Here is a 19,269-nt window from a genome sequence, read left to right on the forward strand (position 1 = left end):
GTGATTGTTAAGCGCTAACAAAGGCTTTATTCCTGTTCTTCTTTATCAAACACTTATTCCATTTTGTTCACACTGTGTTAAAGAGGAACGCCCTTTCATTTCGCTTAAAGCATTTGGTGATGTCCTACAGGTCAGATCAGTGTTTTCACATTGGATCGCCTGCCATAGAGAAGAGGAAATGTCTTTAAAAATGTGGTGCTCTAACATGCCGTTTGAGTCTGTCATACACTGCTGCTATTTTCAATCTTGAATGTGTATAGAGATATTGTACAGTCAGTCATAAATCAGAGAGTACTATTGTATGCTTACATACTATAAACCAGAAAATGCTATATCAGATTTAAATATACATATTATATATATATATATATATATATATATATAATGCAGATGGAAATTGCTATAATAAAACAGTTTGACAACTTTATGCCTACCTGCTTGCATTTTTTTAAAGGTTAGATTACGGCAGATGTAACTCTGATTGATGTGTTTAATATTTAGTGATGGCAAATAAAACAGCTAGCCTGTGTGTTTCCCCATACTGCTTTGCCGCAGCGCAATTTTATTCACGCTGCTAGCTAAGTCTGGATACTATGGACCAAATTTTCGCCTCATCTAGGGAACCAGTCACAGAACAGGGAGGGAATCAGCAAGACGATGATGACGACACACCAAAGCAGTTTGTTTATGCCAAAGCCTGTCTATTCTGTTTATACCTATCCAGCAGACGTGAAGTTACACAAAAGGGACAAAACGTGTGAAACTGTCGTGTTAACATGAACTCGTGTTAATGATTGCGATTTCACTTTTTTCATTTTAAATAGTGTGTAATGTTGCTGTTGGTGCATGAACAGTATCTGCAAAGTTGCAGCGCTGAAAGTTTAGTGTAAGCAGAGATATCATCTTTTAAAAATCAGGAAGTATATTGCCTACAAAAAAGACTCGATTGGGACTACAGCTGGGTTTTAGACGTCACTAACCCACACATTTGCATCAACCCTCCCTCTGGAAAATGCAAAAAAAAAGGCATGATCATATTTCTGCTGCTCGTTGAGTGTGTTGTGTTCACCCAGCCGCCAGGTCTTCTGTGTTCGGGCTTCCCACGGATGCTTCGTCAACAATAGATACAATGGACTACTTGCACAACTACTTCCGCGTTCTACTTATTACATACCGGGAGTTTCCGGTTAGAGTGTTCATCGCACGTCCATACATGAGAATGCAGATTATCACTACGTTTTATGGATGCCAATTGATTAAAACAATGAATAACGATCTCTGTATTAATTATCTTGAGCCTGCTATGTTCCTATAAATATATTTTCTTTCTAACTGTTCGATTCTGAATAATAAATAGCAGGGGCGTTTCTAGGTTTCAAAAACATCAGGGGCTGAACCCGAAACATCAGGGGCTGGGGTGGGGAATAAGATAGCATGATTCGATACAGAGAATAATGCATATTGCAGGCCTAAATGTAGCGGCAGACTGGCATCCCTGGCACTGTAACCATACCAGCCCACATTACCACACAGTCACACACATTCAAAGGTGAGGAAGTTAGAGTTAAAGGGTGTATTGGATGGGCTTTTATTGCGGGTTTGGTTTTGTTTGTTGGAAAAATAAATATAGAAATATAATTTGACACAAGAGGGCAATATAGCCCTATTTATGGTTTTGAGTTAAACCGTGACATCTACACTTTTTCCAAATTGGACCAGTCTTGTCGTGATACGGGTTGGGCACTGAAGTTACAGGAGTTTCTTCCCGTTGCTAAGCAATGAACTAGGTTGAGTATTTAAAAGGTTATGATTAACACGGTTAACGTGGTTTAACGTCGATGTAATACGTTGTTTTAGCGTGCCTTTTGCTTAAACGAGGAGCTGGGGGGACGCCGGAAAAACATTTTACTCATTAGGCTGCTTCATTAAAATGTGGCATTTAGACGTTTTTTTCAGCGTGGATCGAGGCAAATGAATCCTTTTCACCTTGAAAATAATACATTTTGTTTGCATTTTAAATATTAGACCATTTCTCAGTGATCGTCAATAAAACAAAATTCCATTTTTCTCAGTTTAATGAAAACCAATAGGTAGTTTCAGTTTAAGTGTAAGTTTCACGTTTGAGGGGGTGATATCTACGCATTTTCAAAAGTGCACCAAAGTGATTATTTCACGTCTTGTCACGATACCGGGTTAAAGAAATATTGTTTAGGCCACTTTTGTTTGATATAATCACAACAAATCAACACAAGTAAGGGAATTGAACTCAGGTCTTCTTGATTAAAGGCCAATGCTTTATCAACTGAGCCACTACATCTGTCGAGTTCAAGGATGTATTGGACAGGGTTTTATTGCAGGTTTGGTTTTATTTGTTGGAAAAAAAAAAATATATAGAAATATAATTTGACACAAGAGGGCAGTATAGCCCTATTTATGGTTTTGAGTTTAAACTAAACCGTGACATCTACACGTTTTCCAAAGTGGACCAACGTGATTATTTCACGTCTTGTCGTGTTACGGGTTGGGCACTGAAGTTACAGGAGTTTCTTCTCGTTGCTAAGCAATGAAACTAGGTCGAGTATTTAAAAGGTTATGGTTAACGTGGTTTAACGTCGATATAATACGTTGTTTTTAGCGTACCTTTTGCTTAAACGAGGAGCTGGGGGGACGCCGGAAAAATAGACATTTTACTCAAGGCTGCTTCATTAAAAACGTGACATTTAGACTTTTTCTTCGGCGTGGAGCCATGCAAATGAATCATTTTCACCTTGAAAATAATACAAGTTTTTTTTTTTGCATTTTAAATAATAGAACATTTCTGCAGTGATCGTGAATAAAACAAAATTCCATTTTCTCGGTTTAATGAAAACCAATAGGTCGTTATGGCAGAGGCCAGGCTCTGGCAGAGGCGAATAAACATCTGGATATCTCTCCAATGGAGCGTGTTAACGCAAACGTGTCTGGCTACGCGAGACTAGACCGCAGTAGCCCAGCCTACATTGAAAGTAAACGTAACCGGAAATAAGTGATCTGTATTGTTTCCAAACGGAAGTGCGTCGCGAAGCTCAGTGCAAGTAGTTCACTTGTGTTTGATTCAGGTTTGATTATGTTCCTATGACGATCGTAATCTAGCTCTCTGTGCTGCGCATTTACGGAAGACAGCTTCCAGAATCTCCACGAATTCAACAATAAAACTGTTACTAAAAAACACGAAGCAGCTCCAGCTTTAAAACCAGAGGCAACAGTTGTTGGGCCACAACCTGTAAGTAGGCTAAGACTTAATCATTTTAAATGTATTTGCATGTATAATTCCAGACCTTGTGTTTTATTTTTTTCAAATGCCAGCGCTGGCTTCATAGCCACTAGGCTAGCAGTTATGCTATTTTGTGTCCACGACAAACGCATACAAACCATAGACTGGTGCAAACATTATGGACCTGAATTTTGTATAAGTACTAATGTTTTAAACGTATTTTTCATGTATATTTTTATGACGTTATTTTCGATTTGATCAAGAACTTAAACTAATTGCCACGCTGTTTGAGTATGACATTAGTAGCCAGTCAGTTGCTATTGTTGCCAGTCAGATGCTATTGTGTTAAACAAATGTGTATAAAGTAAAAAAAAATGTAGCAAAATATCATTCAGAAACGTTTAGTAAGAGCCGTGTGTGATGAGGTTCTGTTGGACTCTCTTAATCGCCGCTATCTCGGTCTGAATCTAAATCTGCCTCGTGCAGGCACGTTTCGCCCGTAAAGGTTCCGGACAACGTGAGCGACAGTTTAGCCAATCACCACACACCGGCCCAAACTAACCAATCTGAGCCCACTGCCTGTTTCTGAGGGAGTGGTTTCATAGAATCAGTAAGTCGACCGGTCGTTCAGGGAACAGAGGAGAGCGCGGCTGACAATAAAGGTGAAGTTTATGAAAAATAAGACTTTTTAAAAAAGAGAAACCACGAATACATATTATATTGCACCCCATAAACACAATCATGCAAAGAAAAAAAGCAGCCCCCCCCCTCCCCCCTTAAAAAACACTGCAAAACAATAATTCAAAAGCTTAAGGGTGCCAGAGGGGGCTCTCTAATAATGCTTAGTATAAAAATATGAATTTATATTGTGATTGTAAAAATGGTCTAAAATGTTCACATATATTATAGGTGCTAAAACCAGTATTGATTTAAACATCATAATTTACTAGGACACAAAGTGAAAAAATTGCGCTGAAGAGGCATGGACAGTTATTTTTGCGACTGACCTTCTTTCATTTATGCATTTGTAGGAGTTTTCCTATCAGTAGTTATATGTATGAGATGATAGTATTTAAATAAATCTTCAGGGTTTATTTAGTGAGGACAAAATTTTTCATGTTGTTTTTTGAAGGTGCAAAATACAGATATTGACCACCAGGGAGCGCTGCATGACAGGATCTTTATTTTTTTTCATATGCAACAAGCCAACGCACTGAAAACCAATCCTGTCTGTGGCAAACAATGTAAAACATAACATTAAAAATTAAAGACATCTGAGTTAAAAGGGGTTTGATGTATTTCTATATTTAAACTACATTAATATCAACAAAGTTCTAGAAGTACAAAGTTCGCTTTGTAGTAAATAATAGCAAACTAAACGAACATAAAAATCCTGCAAAAACATGACGCAATATTAAAAGAAAACTATTTTGAAAACAGGGATTCACAGGCCGTGGGCACAAACAAAATCAAACAAATCAAGAAATTTGAAACGATAAAAGGCACAGATGAATCAAAAATCCCACCCCCACTTTACAGCAGATTTAACCTGAATAAGAATGCCTAAAAATAAACAGAGGGGTGTTTGATTAGATTAAACCAAACTCAAATGTCACTATTACACAATACAGTCACAGAATCAATAATCTCCAAGAGCTACTGAGAATTTAAATGAAAGACACTGGTTAAAGCATCCATTCACATATTACATTGGCATGATGGCCCTCACCTTTCAGTCCAAATTCAACAGTACTGTTCAAAATAAACCAATACAGTTGTAAATATAGGAGTGCACATGTTAAAGTATTCCAAAGCAACACAGACACATCATAAATTCCCTTTTTGATAAAAAAAATAAAAAAAAATAACAAAAGACAAAACAACTTCTGATGTTGATCAGAACACCATCTAGACTGTTACTGTATGGGTTACAAATGTTCATTATGTCAGAGTGTGACCCATGGATGAGCCCCCTTTTGGTCCAATGCCACCCGCAAGTCTTTGTGCCATGCATTCAGACCAACTCACAATCTTAAATCACTGCCAACTGTCAAAAAGCTAACCGTTACACTAATATCAAGCAAAATGTTTTAAATATATCTGGTTGAATTAACTGGATCAGTGGATATAAAAATAGTAAATAACGAATCTAAGCTCTAGATTCAAGGTTTAATGATAACACAGTGATCATGGAAAGTGCATTAGTCAGTGTTTCAGTGTTGTCTGCATTTTCCAGTTATAACACTTCAGTTCCTGTATCTCACTCTGCATAAATTGGCAACGGTTGCATGTGTTCCATTTTTTACCGAATAATATGACAGCAATTTGCATACTACCAGTTTTGAAATGAAGATGGCAATGTTAGAGTGCTTGAATAGGCAGTAAGACAGATACTGAGCAAGGTGTATTGTTGGCGTGGCATTTCCCAGCATGCTACATGGCTCATCTCCAAAGTTTGAAGGCAGTCTACAATACGTCATGAAATATCCATGCTATTTTATCAAGCTTAAATCAGTGACGTACCTTGTAACGTTCCCTCAATATCATGCAAATATAATTTTAACTGATTCTGTAATTCAGTTTAAACAGGAATCTGTTCTTCCTGTTACCGTTTGAATTTTTTTCAATGCATTTTAAAATGAGGCCATCTGTAAATCTCATTCAAAAATAAGAAGCTAGAACTACAGTATCAAAACCCAGTTTTAGCTTCAGACTCTCATCAAACCTTTAACTCTAAAAAAGTAATACGTTTCGTGAGAAATTATCATCCTCTCTTATATATCTACAAAATAGATGGCTGAGTGTGAATGCAATGCTCACACTTGTTTAAACCATAGACACATTTCTACGCAATGTCACAGGCTTATTCTTCCTCCTCTTCCTCATCATCATCCTCATCGTGACAGTGTGTGATCTCCTGTGGCGTCTGAGGGAAGAGGTGTGGAGGGTTGATCTCGCTTATGGAACGGGTCAGCTGGTGTCTCTTGCACTCGAGGTCTCTGAAGTCGATGGAGTGGCGGTTGCGCGTGGCCATGGGCGACTCCGTGTCGTTAATGTCCACGTGAGCATGCTCCACGGTCGACTCGTGAGGCATCTGATTGTAAACCACAGACAAAAAAATGTCAACTAAAAGTTTCTTGACTTTTATGACCAATGTATCAACTGTAGACATTGTGTTTGTTGAGCTTACCAGGACGTGGGCAGCTCTGAACAGATAGCTGAAGGGGTAGTACAGGAGATTGATGAAGGACGCAGCGTACAGGTCAGCGTAACGCATCACTTGAGACGCGAACAGAGTCTGACGAGAGCCACTGCGGAAAAGACTTCCCATCATCCCATAGCACATGTCCATGTCATGGGTCACTTTCTGAGAAAATTAGAGATACAGACACAGTTTGATTTAGGTAATGGTCAGTAAGACTTTTTTAAAAAAAAACTTGTATTAATCAAGGATGCATTAAATTGATCATAATCGACAGTAGAAACATGTATAATATTATTTCTATTTAAAGGTTCTCTGAGCGATCCTGGGTGTTGACGTTCGGAATATTTTCAAACAAATCGGAGGCTTGCTAGACCCTCCCTCCTCCGCATCTCATCTCCTCCCCCTCCCTTCCGTCCTTCCTGAAATAATTGTGAACGTGCATTTCTAGCTAATTATATCCTTGTGTGGGTTTGGCGAACATAAGCGTCAATTTAGAAGAAAAAAAACAATTTAACGTTACCCGGACTGGAAGCCCTTCTGCCGCCGGAGTTCTCGCCATCGTTCAAAAGCTTTGCTACCGATGTAAATTCGGAACTTCGCACGTTCTTTATCCGACTCCTTCTTCTTTTTAATTTGTTCCTCAGAACGACGTCTCTTTGGTCGTGTTTCGGCCATTTTTCAAACTTCCCTCTTATGCTTCTCTCTCCTTCACACACACACACACACACACCCTTCATGTGCACGCGCACTAACCCCCCAGACCCACCCTCAAATACTTCTTGCCAGTGATTGGCTGGAAAACTGTTTGTTAGGTTTCGTGGTCCGGGTGAGACATGATTGTTTTTGTTGCCGTTTGTGGAGCCTGTGGTGTCTACAGAGGCCGCGTTTTTTTACAGTGTGTTTAGGGGAACAAGCCGCTAGCCGATAGTGAGGAGACGTTTGATGTATGTGACAAAAAATGTTTTTTTAATGTCAATTTTCCTGAAAAAAATGTTCATCCACAAAAATATTAAGCAGCACGACTGTTTTTTATTATTATCATCATCACAACATTGATCATAAAAATGTTTCTTGAGCAGCAAATCGGCATATTAGAATGATTCCAGAAGGATCGTGTGACACAGAAGTAATGATGCTGAAAATTCTGCGATCACTGGAATAAATCATATTTTAAAAATCTACTAAAATAGAAAACAGCTATTTTAATTACTTTGATATTTACTGAATATTCACTCATTCTACTGAATATTTCTAAAAATAATAATATATTATTTCACTCTCTGTTCAAAATTAAAATATGATTAGTGTCATTAGGACTTCAATAAAACCTAAATCTGGCATCCAAAAAAGAACATTTCATCAAAATAAATAATAATTGTATTCTTTGATGTGCTTCTTTTTTTGCTACACATACCGCTTTTATAAAGTTTTTAAAAGTATTTGTCTTTCATGCATCTTTTTAAAAATGGATGCTTTGGAACTTTCATGCACATTATAAATGTGGAAAGCCTTTATAAATTATTACACATTATATACACATTATAATTTCTTTTCCTCATGGAAATGGATTTTTCACTACAGTAACACGATGTTACTGACAGGATTGTCAGTGCACAGCGTACTGCTTCCGTTTGTATAAAGAAATATACCTTAATCCTCCTCTGAAGAGAGCTGATGTCGGGTCTTTCATTACTACTGCTGTCCAAATGCCTGTGAACAAAAAAAGACAGGATTGAGAAAATGGCAGGGGAAACAGAGAGGTGCAGGATGAGAATGGTGTCAAAGGAGTTAAATGCAATTGAAGCCATGAACTGTTAGCCTTTAAATAGAAAAGAATATACACCCCTTTTTCTGCATGTCAAATGGCTGCAGAGCAGACAGCAGGGAGGGAGTGTCAGTGTCGTGTCCCATGAATGCCAGCACACACGAGCACTGGATGGTGGCAGTTCATGGATGATACTTACTTGTAGAGCTCTGCCAGGAAAATGTCCAGACTCTGTAGTTCCTCAAACAGTGCTGCAAAACAAAGAGAGAACTCAGTGAACTATGTACTTCCCCACCCCCAATTATTATTTCATTAAAATAATAAAGAAATCTCACTATAGCAGTAATACACTACTGTACTATTAAAAAGTGTTTAATAATAATATATTATATTATAATGTAATATGTTATAAAGAAATTTATTTTTTATTATTAACAATAATAATTATAATTCTATTTATTTTGTCAGAAAAGTATTAATAGATTTGTTATTATTATTATTTACAATAACAATATTAATAATTATTGTAATCATTATTATTTTATTTTACAGTACTACAAAAGATTACAATGTCTGTATCTTTTAATTTCAGTTTTAGTTATTTTAGTACATCAAGTAAGTTACACAAAATAAAATGTTGCTTTGGCAAATAAACCAATAAATAAAACAATGAAACTTATTTCATTTTAATTAACGTTTATTTGATTTCAAGTAGAAACATTTTTTTTTAATGATTTTAGTTTTAGTTAACTATAATATAATGACTCACAGCTCTTGTCGGTCCACACGTGCAGCTCCTGAGCCAGCTCAGGAATGACCAGGAACGTTCTCCAGCCCTGGCGCTTCTTAGACTTCAGGATGTCTCCGAAAATGTGGTCACCGATGTACAAGATTTCTTTTCCTTTTGCTCCCAATAGGTCACAAACTATATCTGAGGAACCTGAGAAGGAACAGTAAACAAATTTAATCAAGCAGTTCAGACAAAGACTGTTAAAAAAATATGAAAACTGACATTAATTTTTTCTCTTACCACCAGAATACACAATGCCATGCTGCAAAGGACCAGTGTATGTCCCGATCTTCAATCTCCCAGTGGTCTACAGAACAGACACGTGGCTGAATCAATCACAGGAACAAGTTCATCACAGGAATCTACTCAAGTGAGTCTAGCGGAGCTTACCGTGTCCACCTGTCTGAGCACTGTGCCCTCTCCAAAAAACACTGGCTTCCTGGCATCCACCAGAATAAGGTCAAAGTAGGACTGCCAGGGCTGATGGGGTGTACCTGCCTGTAATAAACAAATAATACATTCAATCAGTAAGGGCCAATCCCAATTCTACCCCTTACCCCTTCAGTTTCCCCTAGCCCTACCCCTTCGCCTTCCCCTTGACCCTTGAAACAGAGTGGCAATGCGTAGGGGTGAAAATATTCCCCTAAGAAATGGGACACCACTACGCCTCCGTTAAACGTCATTATAAGTCGTCGCTAGCGCCTACGTCACAGGAGATGCGCTGATGTTTATCACAACGTCCAAGATGCCGTCGACAGCTGCAGTCATCTCAGTCGCGTGGGTTACAGCTATTTTCTTGCATTTATCTTGTGAAATTCGCAGGAAACAACGGAGACGACGAAAATATGTTGCAGGACTATCGTTAGCAAACTACAGTAATTTTAGCGATTTTTTTTTTTTTTTTTTTTTTTTTTTTTTTTTTTTTTACAAACGTTTCTGTGAAGAAACTGACCGTAAATATGAACACAATTTTGAATGTACCATAAAGCAAATCATTATTTGTCGTTACAATACTTATTAAAGCCACAAATACTTAAATTTATGGGTCTCCTTTGTCGCTTGGGCAGCCAGCCTGGGTTAGCAGTGACACTTCTCATACCCCTTCGTTTAAAGTGTGCTCCCGAAAAATCTTTGTTTGAAGGGCTATCTGGCCCTTCCCCCTGGCCCTCCCCCTCCAACCAAAAGAGAATTGGGACAACCCTACCCCTTCACGTGGACGCGCAACACGGAGGGGAAGGGGAAAGTGAAGGGGAAAGTGGTAGAATTGGGATTGGCCCTAACTGTCTTTGTGTATGCAGTACAAACGCAACACAATGAGTTCATATGTGGCCTGTGCTATGATACTCCTTGTCTTTATGTTCATATTCCTTTTCCCAGTATTTGTTAATAGCAAATTTTTTAATGAAAAATCTGATGGTGTTATAGACACATAATAGCCGGCGAATTGACCCTTAGGGGGGTTTTCTACACAAGGCAGCTTGCTACACAAATGATATGTGAAATGTGTACGGTTCTTTGTCGCTGCCGGACATTTTCATTGGGGATCTGAGACAAATAAAAAGAACAAAGTACCACTGGTATGCTAGTGTACCAGTATGATAAATAAAAACAACACTTACTTTTGGACCATGTGGAAAATCAAACAAGTATGTCATGATTTTCTGAAAGAATAAAGGAGAAGAAATTATGATTTCTAATGTAAGTCCAACATATTTGGTCACATCTTAAATGATGAATGTCAGATGGTTGATAAACTCACATCTGTGTACTTGTAGTCACTGTTGGTAACAAGGAACACTTTGGAAACTTCATTCATTCGGCTTAGAAGCAATGGCAATTTGGCCTAAATGAAGAAGACAAAAAAGATATGTAAGCAAAACATTACGCCAGTAAACTATAAACTATAATTTATTATAAAAAAACATACAAATCTACATAAGGTAACAAAAAATGCTGGCCTGCAAGAGGACTTACATCCTTTACAACATATTTCTCCAGGTTTTCAACCGTTTTCACCTTTAGTGAGCCCTAAAATATCACACAAAAGTGATTATTCAAAGTATGACATTCATATAGAGTGCAGAAAGGGGTTTCTTTTTTTAAATAAATGAATATTTTGACACCTAAAAATAGCCTTTACCTTGAAATGGACCCAATCCACAGCATCTCTGACATCTTGAAACATGCTCTTGTAGGACATGAAAAGATCTCCATCTTTAAAGCCCATCTCACAACTGAGGAGGCAGAAAATAATTATTTATAAAATGGGAATTCAGATATTCAACCGAAGCATTAAAAGGAGGGCACAAAAACAAACCTTGTATATCTGGAGCAACTAGTGAAGAAGTCAACCAGGCAGGCAAAGAGGTATGTCTCTAATAACACAAAAAAACCAAACTTAACTTGTTGACTATACATAATATGCTATAGTTTCAATATATTCTTTTGCTTTTTGATATTAGTTGATAAAAGATTTTGACCTGGGAGGTTGAAGAGTGTGTTGAGGATGTAGAACCGCTCTGTATCTCCACGCTGAATGAACTTGTTTGGGTACAGCTCTCTTATCTCTGGACTAAAACAAAAAATACAAATACACAACACACACATTTGCTGAAGGTGAGACCAAGAAAAGTCTACATGAAATTACACTATAAATTTGCTTAATGCACATTGGGAATAACGCACAAGTGCATTTTCTTGCAAATAAAAAGGGGTTCTAATAAAAACTAAATCATAAAAATTAAGATTTTATTATCTGTCAACAAATAAACACAAACAAAGGAAGCACCACGCTTCACTAATCAGTAGCTCTTGAATCATGAGTGCCGACTCACCCACGCATGAAGTTAAAACCATGAGCGCACACAAGGATGTTTCCATATGCATCTACTTTCAACAGGTTTCCATACATTGTATCAAACACCAAGCCTCTGAAAGATGTAAAAAATGTGTGTGAATCAAAACACGCACTTGAAATACAGAAAAGTAGCATGTTGGGAAAATTAACTTTCAAATCACCTTGTGGGAAATGCAGGGTCATAGACAAAATTTAACAGCTCTTGTGGGTAACCAATGGAAACCAGTCGCTCCACAGTCAGATCAAAGCCAAGAGATTCATACTCTGGAGACTTATACACTATTAACAGAGGAGAGAACAGAGGCAAGGTTATCTGAAAGCAGTAAATGACAAATGTTATCGTATACACTTCTGTTCAAATGTGTGAAATCGGCAAGATATTTTGTGTCTTATGCTCACATAGGCTGCCTGCATTAATTGATCAAAAATACAGTACTAACAGTTATTTTATAGTATACGGTATTAATAATACGGTATTACAATTTACAATGTCATTTTCCATTACCTGTAATTTTCAGCATCATTACTTTAGCCTTCAGTGTCACGTGATCCTTCAGAAATCATTCTAATATGCTGCTGATTTGGTGCTCAATAAATTTTTCTTCTTATTAGTCTCAATGTTGAAAACAGTTTTTTAGCTCAATATTATTGTGGAAACCGTAATTTATTTTTCAGGATTATTTCAGGAATAAAACGTTCAAAAGAACAGCATTTATTTGAAATAAATACTTTTTTTGTGTTATTATAATGTCTTTACTGTCACAAAAGTATTCAGTTCTTTCAAAAAATAAAAACTTACTGACCCCAAACATGTAAACGGTAGTGTATATATTAAAAAACAACTGAAAAACGGTATGATTGTTGCCAAATGCTCCATTTGCTGGTAAAAGTATAAGACATTTCTAGAACCCATTTATAATTTCCATGTCAAAATGAACTTAAAATATTACAACAAAGATCATCATCATTAGCATTTCTATCAATCTCATGAAGGACTTTGCCATTTTTTTAATAAACTCTTGGTTGGGAACCCTGTTTTAGCTCATGGTGCCTCTCATTTCCTATTTTAAACCAAGCCCGTTTTCACAGCACACTATTTCCATCTTCAATTAGGATGAATCTATAAATGGATTTGGAATGACTGCTATGTGAATGACTTCAAGTTGACAAATGAACTGCTTAATATTCTGTAGAAACAAAAAGGTTTAAGTGAACCTTTTTCAGGACTTGTATAGGCCCCAGACATTAATATGTGCCATTTTTCAAAAAACCCAACATTAGCCAGATCAGCTAAATGAACATTTTCCCAAAGAAATTACAGACTTCTGCTTGAAAGAGAGGAAGTAAATGTCAACATTGATAAAACACAGTCGACCCTCTGTGGTCAAGCTTCACGAATATCTCAAATTGTCTGTCCTATCATGACGCTTTCATTGTTCAACCAAGTATCAGAGACTACTTTTAACTAAAGACACTTGGAAACTAACCAACATGGAGTCAAAATAGTTGTGCAATAAAACCTATTTGGTGACCCCTTCAAATGGATAAGTTAGATCAAAGTCTGGCTACAAACACTTCTCTTCACTTTTTATCTGTTGAAACATTTGCCATACTAAGCAAATTCACTGCACTGCAATTAGAAGGAAGTTACACAGCAAACACGCATTGATCTTTCAGACTAAGCAGCTCACATTTGGTGTTAATATTAGGCTGCGTGCTGGAAAAGAACTTAAAACATTTTTCCAGTGAACATTATCACTTGTTTATCATTACAGACCCATCAGGAAATTGACCAATCAAAAGCACCATATTTCATATCATGGATGTCAGTGCATCCATCCATCTAAGATGTTTATAGCTTTAAGAGGAAGGAATCAAGCACGTGTCCTCAGACACAGAGGTGCTATTTGCAGAGCCATGACACCACCAAATATATGAGATCAAGGATTAGCTTACAGTACCAGCCAATGGTACTGCCATTTCGCAATCCTTTTGAACTGATTACACAAATGAAAACAAGTCATGATGCAGACCTCATCTGTCACACAGGTAGTTCATAGAAAGAAGACTAGTACTTCTTACCTGCTAGAGTGTAGTCCATATCAAAGCCAAAGCATTTTATCTTCTCCATTGCCAAACTTCTATTGACAAAAACTCTGTGGACGTAAAAACACAATCAATTTAAGAGTAATGCCATGCATATTCAATATTCTCTTATTTGCAAACAGTGTTAAATTCAACAGACTATTGGCTTGAGTCTAACCTGTGAGCTGTTCAGCTCTCAGGGAGTTTAGGTTAGTGTAGATATTGATTTACACTGACATAGTGTGACCTGTGAAAGCAATAAATCTGAATTTATGCATTACGGTTAATTTATATCTATTCCTAGTTCAGCCAACAGCAGCAAAATATGAGGTGGAGCAAATGGCAAGGTAATATTCCTTGATTTCCAGTTAAATCAAGTATTCCAGGTGGATATTAGCAGGTGATTGGCCACTGTTTTAACATGACACACCAAAAACAGAATGATTGAAATAAAATACAATAAAATCAGGAGAAAACATCCTTGTAGTCTGCTGTTTAATCTGTTTTACAAACCTGAAAAACATGTTTTCCTTTTTATTTTTTGATGACAGTGACACCACTCATCTGGGGAATAAACTCTAGTATACCTTTTAAAAAGTTTGACGATAGGATTTTTTTATGCTTATGAAAGAAGTCTCATATTTCCATTTGCATTTATTTGATCAAAAATAATGCAAAAACGGTAATAATTTGAAATATTTAAAATAACTGTGTTCAATTTTATTTTCGAATTTATTTCTGCAAAGCTGAATTTTTAGCAGTCATTACTCCAGTCACATGATCCTTTGAATCAATCTAATATACTGATTTGGTACTCAAGAAACATTTCTGATTAATGTTTTTAAAAGAGTTGTGTTGCTTAATATTTCTCTTGTGGAAAGCATAATAAATTTGAGCATTTTTTGATTCACAGAAAGTTCGAAATAACAGCATTTATTTGAAAATATTTTTATTCATTTCATGCAGCCTTGCTGAATTAAAGTATTCATTTCTTTCAAAATAAATTTCATTAGTGTAGCTTTAGACTGATATATGAATAATACCAATTTATGATTCATCACAATTACTTGCAAAATATGTGCTCTTATATCTGCATTTGAGAAGCTTTTTTACATTTCATTATGTTAAGAGATAAAAAAGATTTACACCTCGATAAATAATACTGTATTTTAAGTATAAAACATATCTGTTATTGTCTTTCAAATTTTAAAACGGTACAATTGTCAGTTGTTTTCTAAATTATGTTAAAAGCAGTGCACTACAATTCATTTTATTTTAGTTCCCCTGATCTTTAACCAACTATATCTGAAGTGAAACATTAAAAATAAAGCTGCATTTACACTAGGAACAAATGAGGTGTTACGTTACAAATTATGTGAAATTATGTGTTAAAAGCATGAAGGAGGGAGATACAGCTAGAGGAAGGGAGAATGAAGGAATGATCTCACAGATTAAATTCCCATCACAGGTCTTCCCATGGACACCTATATACAGTCACAGCACAGTGCAAAAGCATTGATGGTTTTGTTCATCTTACAGTTTTAGTGCTGTGCTGTGATGAGTACATTGGTGAAAAAACCATCAATTACAAGAGATGATCAATCAGCACTGCAGGTCGACGACAAAACTTTGGCATACCTCATATAGGGATGACAGTGGGCCAGTTCCTGTGGTAAGCTTTGTAATAAAGGAATACATGGACTACATATTATAACAGTAATAAAACCAGCTAATACCACCACATAATGAACTGTGTCCAGATTGCTAATATTGACAATTCAAGACTTCTTACCATTAGATTCATTGTGATTTTTTTTAATATTGCACTTTGTGACTTCCATGACGTGTCTTTTTTTTTTTCTGCAAAAATCTGCATGTTAATGTTGCATATAAATAAGGATTGCTCTTAAGAAACAACTGTTTGCCGTGACAAACACAGTATTTTAGGAACTTTCCAGTATTATGCTGACAGGACAGATTAAACTGCCAAAGGGCATAATTAAATTTAGTCTACTAAAATATGAGATATGAGTATTGGAATGTGCATGCATATACAATATTACAATGGTTGTTTTAAAATAAATAATTGTAATACTTCTTTAAATATTCAATAAGTGAGCACAACCAGAAAACGCTATATTCTTTCAATTCAGAAAAAAGCTTGCAATTTAAAATATTTTCTTACAAAACACGCAAGCTGACATCATTTCAAAAATGAAGTTGACAGAATTTGACAGACAGACATGTCTGCACATGAAGCAGCTAAAAGGCACGGCAACAGTTAAACATGCTACTATCCATGTGTGTATCTCTTTTTTATTCTAGTTTTTGTAATTAAAACACAATTACAAATCTAAAAATTTATTGGATGGACACCAATTTTTCTTTTACTTAAAACAATAGTGAGCATAAAATATCTCAATGTGAATTTGTCTTTCTTCATTATGGACAATAATAAACTGGAAGGCAGACCAGCAGGTCATTTAAAGTCATTTCACCAAATGCCTGAATTTACTTGTTTTGTCTTGAAACTAGTAAATTTAGGTATCACAATGGATTGGTTTTCAAGTCAACAAGAGACTACATAATCTGATTTGACCAATATATTGGTAATGGCCTCAAAGCTGAAGGCATAAGTGAAATGTATTAATACCTGTGATGCACCTCTCTTCTGTACTTCTTCATGGATAAACCATCCATGTTGGCTGGAAGGTCTGCATAATCCTGGAGCCGATCACTCCAAGAGGTCGTCATCTTTAACCGTTATAAATCTGAGAACAATACCAACACTTTCTAAAATGCAAATAATGGTTATAGGCCTTTTAATAAATAATAATAATAGTAATAAACTATAGGCTAATGCAATGCAAGCAGACTTGACAATAGAATGAATGTGAATTTGTTTGCCACATTAAATTGTTGCACAATAGCTCAGTCTGGCCCTGCAGATAAGATATGATATGAAACATTTTTAACAGAATCTCAAAATGTTAATGGAATCTATTTCAATGCTCCATGTATAATGTCAGTGTAACATAATTTCCTGTCTAAAAGATAGACAGTCGTGAACAGGAAGAACAGATATAACCACAGACAGCTGCCTGAAACAATGTTTAAATCCATTGCAAAGTGCCAGCTTCATGTTTCTTTCAATACCCCATAAACTGAACTAATCTTTATTTTCTAAGTTTAACACCGAGGGGCAGCTTCGCAGAAACCACACAATATTCTACAATATGATTTTTTCCCCCCTCAAAAACCAAAATGAATGTCGTGTGATATTTCATTCTCTAACGTTACATTAATCTTTGGCTGTAATTACAAATAGTGAGGACCGCCTATGAAATACGCACAAATGATAAAATATGACATACTTTAAAAAATATATTGTGCACATTATAGGCATTTTTGTCTTATCTAAGAGACAATGAACGGTTCTCATGCATTTATTTGAATTCAAAGCCATTGTCGTTTCATCCAAATAAAGACCATATTAAATCTTCAGTGTAAAAAATTACTAAGGAATATTAAGCTATAAATGTGAGCAGATCTTTCCTCTTGTTCATGGAGTTCCGTGATGGTAAAGTTAGCACACCAGCTAGCTAACGTTAACTAACATTCCTTTAGTTTTGATCAACTGGATACTACTGTATAAAAGGGAGGTAAATGCTTTACGAATGCCGCTATAACACTTATATACACAGTAGTGTGCAACGATTTAATCACAGAACTACTAATTATTGAAACGCATTATATCTCTGCACACAGTCAGTACGTTACTTACCTCTCGACACCAACAGCTGCAGCTCTGCGCTATCTACAAACTGCGCATGCGCAGATGATGCATTTAAAAACAATGAGCTCATTTAAATACAATTTATATGAACACTTCATTGTTGGTAGTGTGTGTAAGTGATATGATTCAAATAATAGATTGCATGATCTAATGTAAACCGAAAAATGAATCTAAAAGCAGAGGTGGACACTGGACAGTAATTGTCATTCTGACAGGACACATTTAACATGGTTGAAAATAGGCTTGTTGGTTGAAAAATGGACACATGGTTGAAAATAGGCTTGTTTAAGTCTGAGATGAGCAAAATCTGCGTAGAACTGATCACCGGTGATCACAACGATATGCATGCCGGTTAAATGTGTCCGAGTGCGGTCCGACATGCTCTGATGCAGAGACAATTTATTACAGGACTTTTTCTGATTGTCATGCTGACATGTCAAAAAATTGGATTCTACAGTCGAGCACAGTTGCTCGCCGGTTCGCCCGCCAGCTTCTCAGCTCGCTCAGTGACGGTCAACAGCCGGCCGCCGCTGATGGTGCACTGCTCACTGAGGAACATGAAATCCACGGGGAGGAGTCGGATCCAGATCCAACTCCTCCCACCTTACATACACCTAAACCTAACCAACTCTGCCCCCTGATCTCTAAACCCAACCCTAATCCCTAAACCCAACCCTAATCCTACCCATCACGATCCATCCCTTGGATCGTGATCCGACTCCTCCCCGTGGATCTCATGTTCTGCATTGAGGTGCTACTGGATCGATGTACCAGACGTCTCTATGCCTCAAAACCCGAGGTTTTCCACCCACAAGCACTGGGGTAACGGAAGTACTTTCCTTCCTTCAATAGCTACTGGATAAGGGAAGGTCCTCATCCACGCTCAAAGTCTGTGAAGGCCATAACTGCATTTACAGAACCTGCGCCTGGCCTGTCACATGAGGGGAAAAATGGTCTGGTCATTTGTTTCCTAAAAGGAGCTAAGAGGATGAATCCTCCCTGACCCCCCTCTATCCCCATGTGGGACTTATGGTGCTAGAAGCCCTGAAAGGAGCCCCATTTGAGCCGATCCAGACGTCGGATATAAAACACTTGTCTTTCAAAACAGTGTTTCTGGCTCTTGTGTCAGTAAAATGACTCTTTCTTGGCTCTTGTGTCAGTAAAATGCATAGGGGATCTACTAGCATTCTCATAAGCGCAACGTGTCTGGAATTTGGGCCTAATGACTCAAAAGTCATACTCAAACCAAGACACGGATATGTGCCTAAATCCCTCAACACACCATTCAGGGCCCAGGTTATGCCCTACCGGTTCATAATGAGGAGGAAAGCATAGGCCTCCTTTGCCCAGTTAGGGCGTTAAAGGCGTATAGACAGGTGTATACGTTTAATGCGTATAAAGTGTAACTGACAGTAATACGTTGTAATGCAGTTAGATAGTTATTTTACTGTCTAAGGGAGGTTGCCGCTGGGTGCACACTCATCACAGAAAAGATTGGCTTGGAGAGAAATATCACCA

The 19,269-nt window shown here is 37.0% G+C and overlaps 1 protein-coding gene across 4 annotated transcripts; it reads right to left on the bottom strand.

The window, feature by feature from the left end:
* Positions 1-4,413: 4,413 nt before the first annotated feature.
* nt5c2a (5'-nucleotidase, cytosolic IIa) lies at positions 4,414-17,773 on the bottom strand. 4 transcript variants are annotated; one of them, XM_089117065.1, is made up of 19 exons: positions 17,740-17,773; positions 16,609-16,726; positions 15,594-15,632; positions 13,953-14,026; positions 12,032-12,149; positions 11,848-11,943; positions 11,494-11,585; positions 11,331-11,388; positions 11,154-11,247; positions 10,988-11,041; positions 10,773-10,856; positions 10,633-10,674; positions 9,404-9,511; positions 9,254-9,320; positions 8,993-9,163; positions 8,423-8,474; positions 8,108-8,168; positions 6,444-6,620; positions 4,414-6,347 (listed from the first exon to the last, which is right to left on the bottom strand). In XM_089117065.1, the coding sequence occupies exons 2-19, from the start codon at positions 16,707-16,709 to the stop codon at positions 6,117-6,119; spliced, it is 1,719 nt and encodes a 572-aa protein (XP_088973191.1). In that variant the 5' UTR covers positions 16,710-16,726; positions 17,740-17,773; the 3' UTR covers positions 4,414-6,116. The 4 variants fall into 4 exon arrangements, with proteins under 4 accessions (XP_088973191.1, XP_088973193.1, XP_088973192.1 ...); XM_089117067.1 differs by lacking the exon at positions 10,633-10,674; XM_089117066.1 differs by lacking the exon at positions 15,594-15,632 and having other exon boundaries at positions 16,609-16,728; positions 17,740-17,767.
* Between the last annotated feature and the right edge of the window lie 1,496 nt (positions 17,774-19,269).

Source organism: Pimephales promelas, chromosome 11 (genome assembly GCF_988280905.1).
Source record: "Pimephales promelas chromosome 11, fPimPro1.hap1.1, whole genome shotgun sequence".
Lineage (NCBI taxonomy): Eukaryota > Metazoa > Chordata > Actinopteri > Cypriniformes > Leuciscidae > Pimephales > Pimephales promelas.

Coding starts and splice junctions, on each gene's coding strand:
- nt5c2a (XM_089117065.1), bottom strand. CDS start 16,709: ATGACGACCTCTTGGAGTGATCGGCTCCAGGATTATGCAGACCTTCCA. Junction 11,248..11,330: donor AGTTGCTCCAGATATACAAG/GTTTGTTTTTGT, acceptor CTGCCTCCTCAG/TTGTGAGATGGGCTTTAAAG. Junction 10,857..10,987: donor AGAAATATGTTGTAAAGGAT/GTAAGTCCTCTT, acceptor TTCTTCATTTAG/GCCAAATTGCCATTGCTTCT.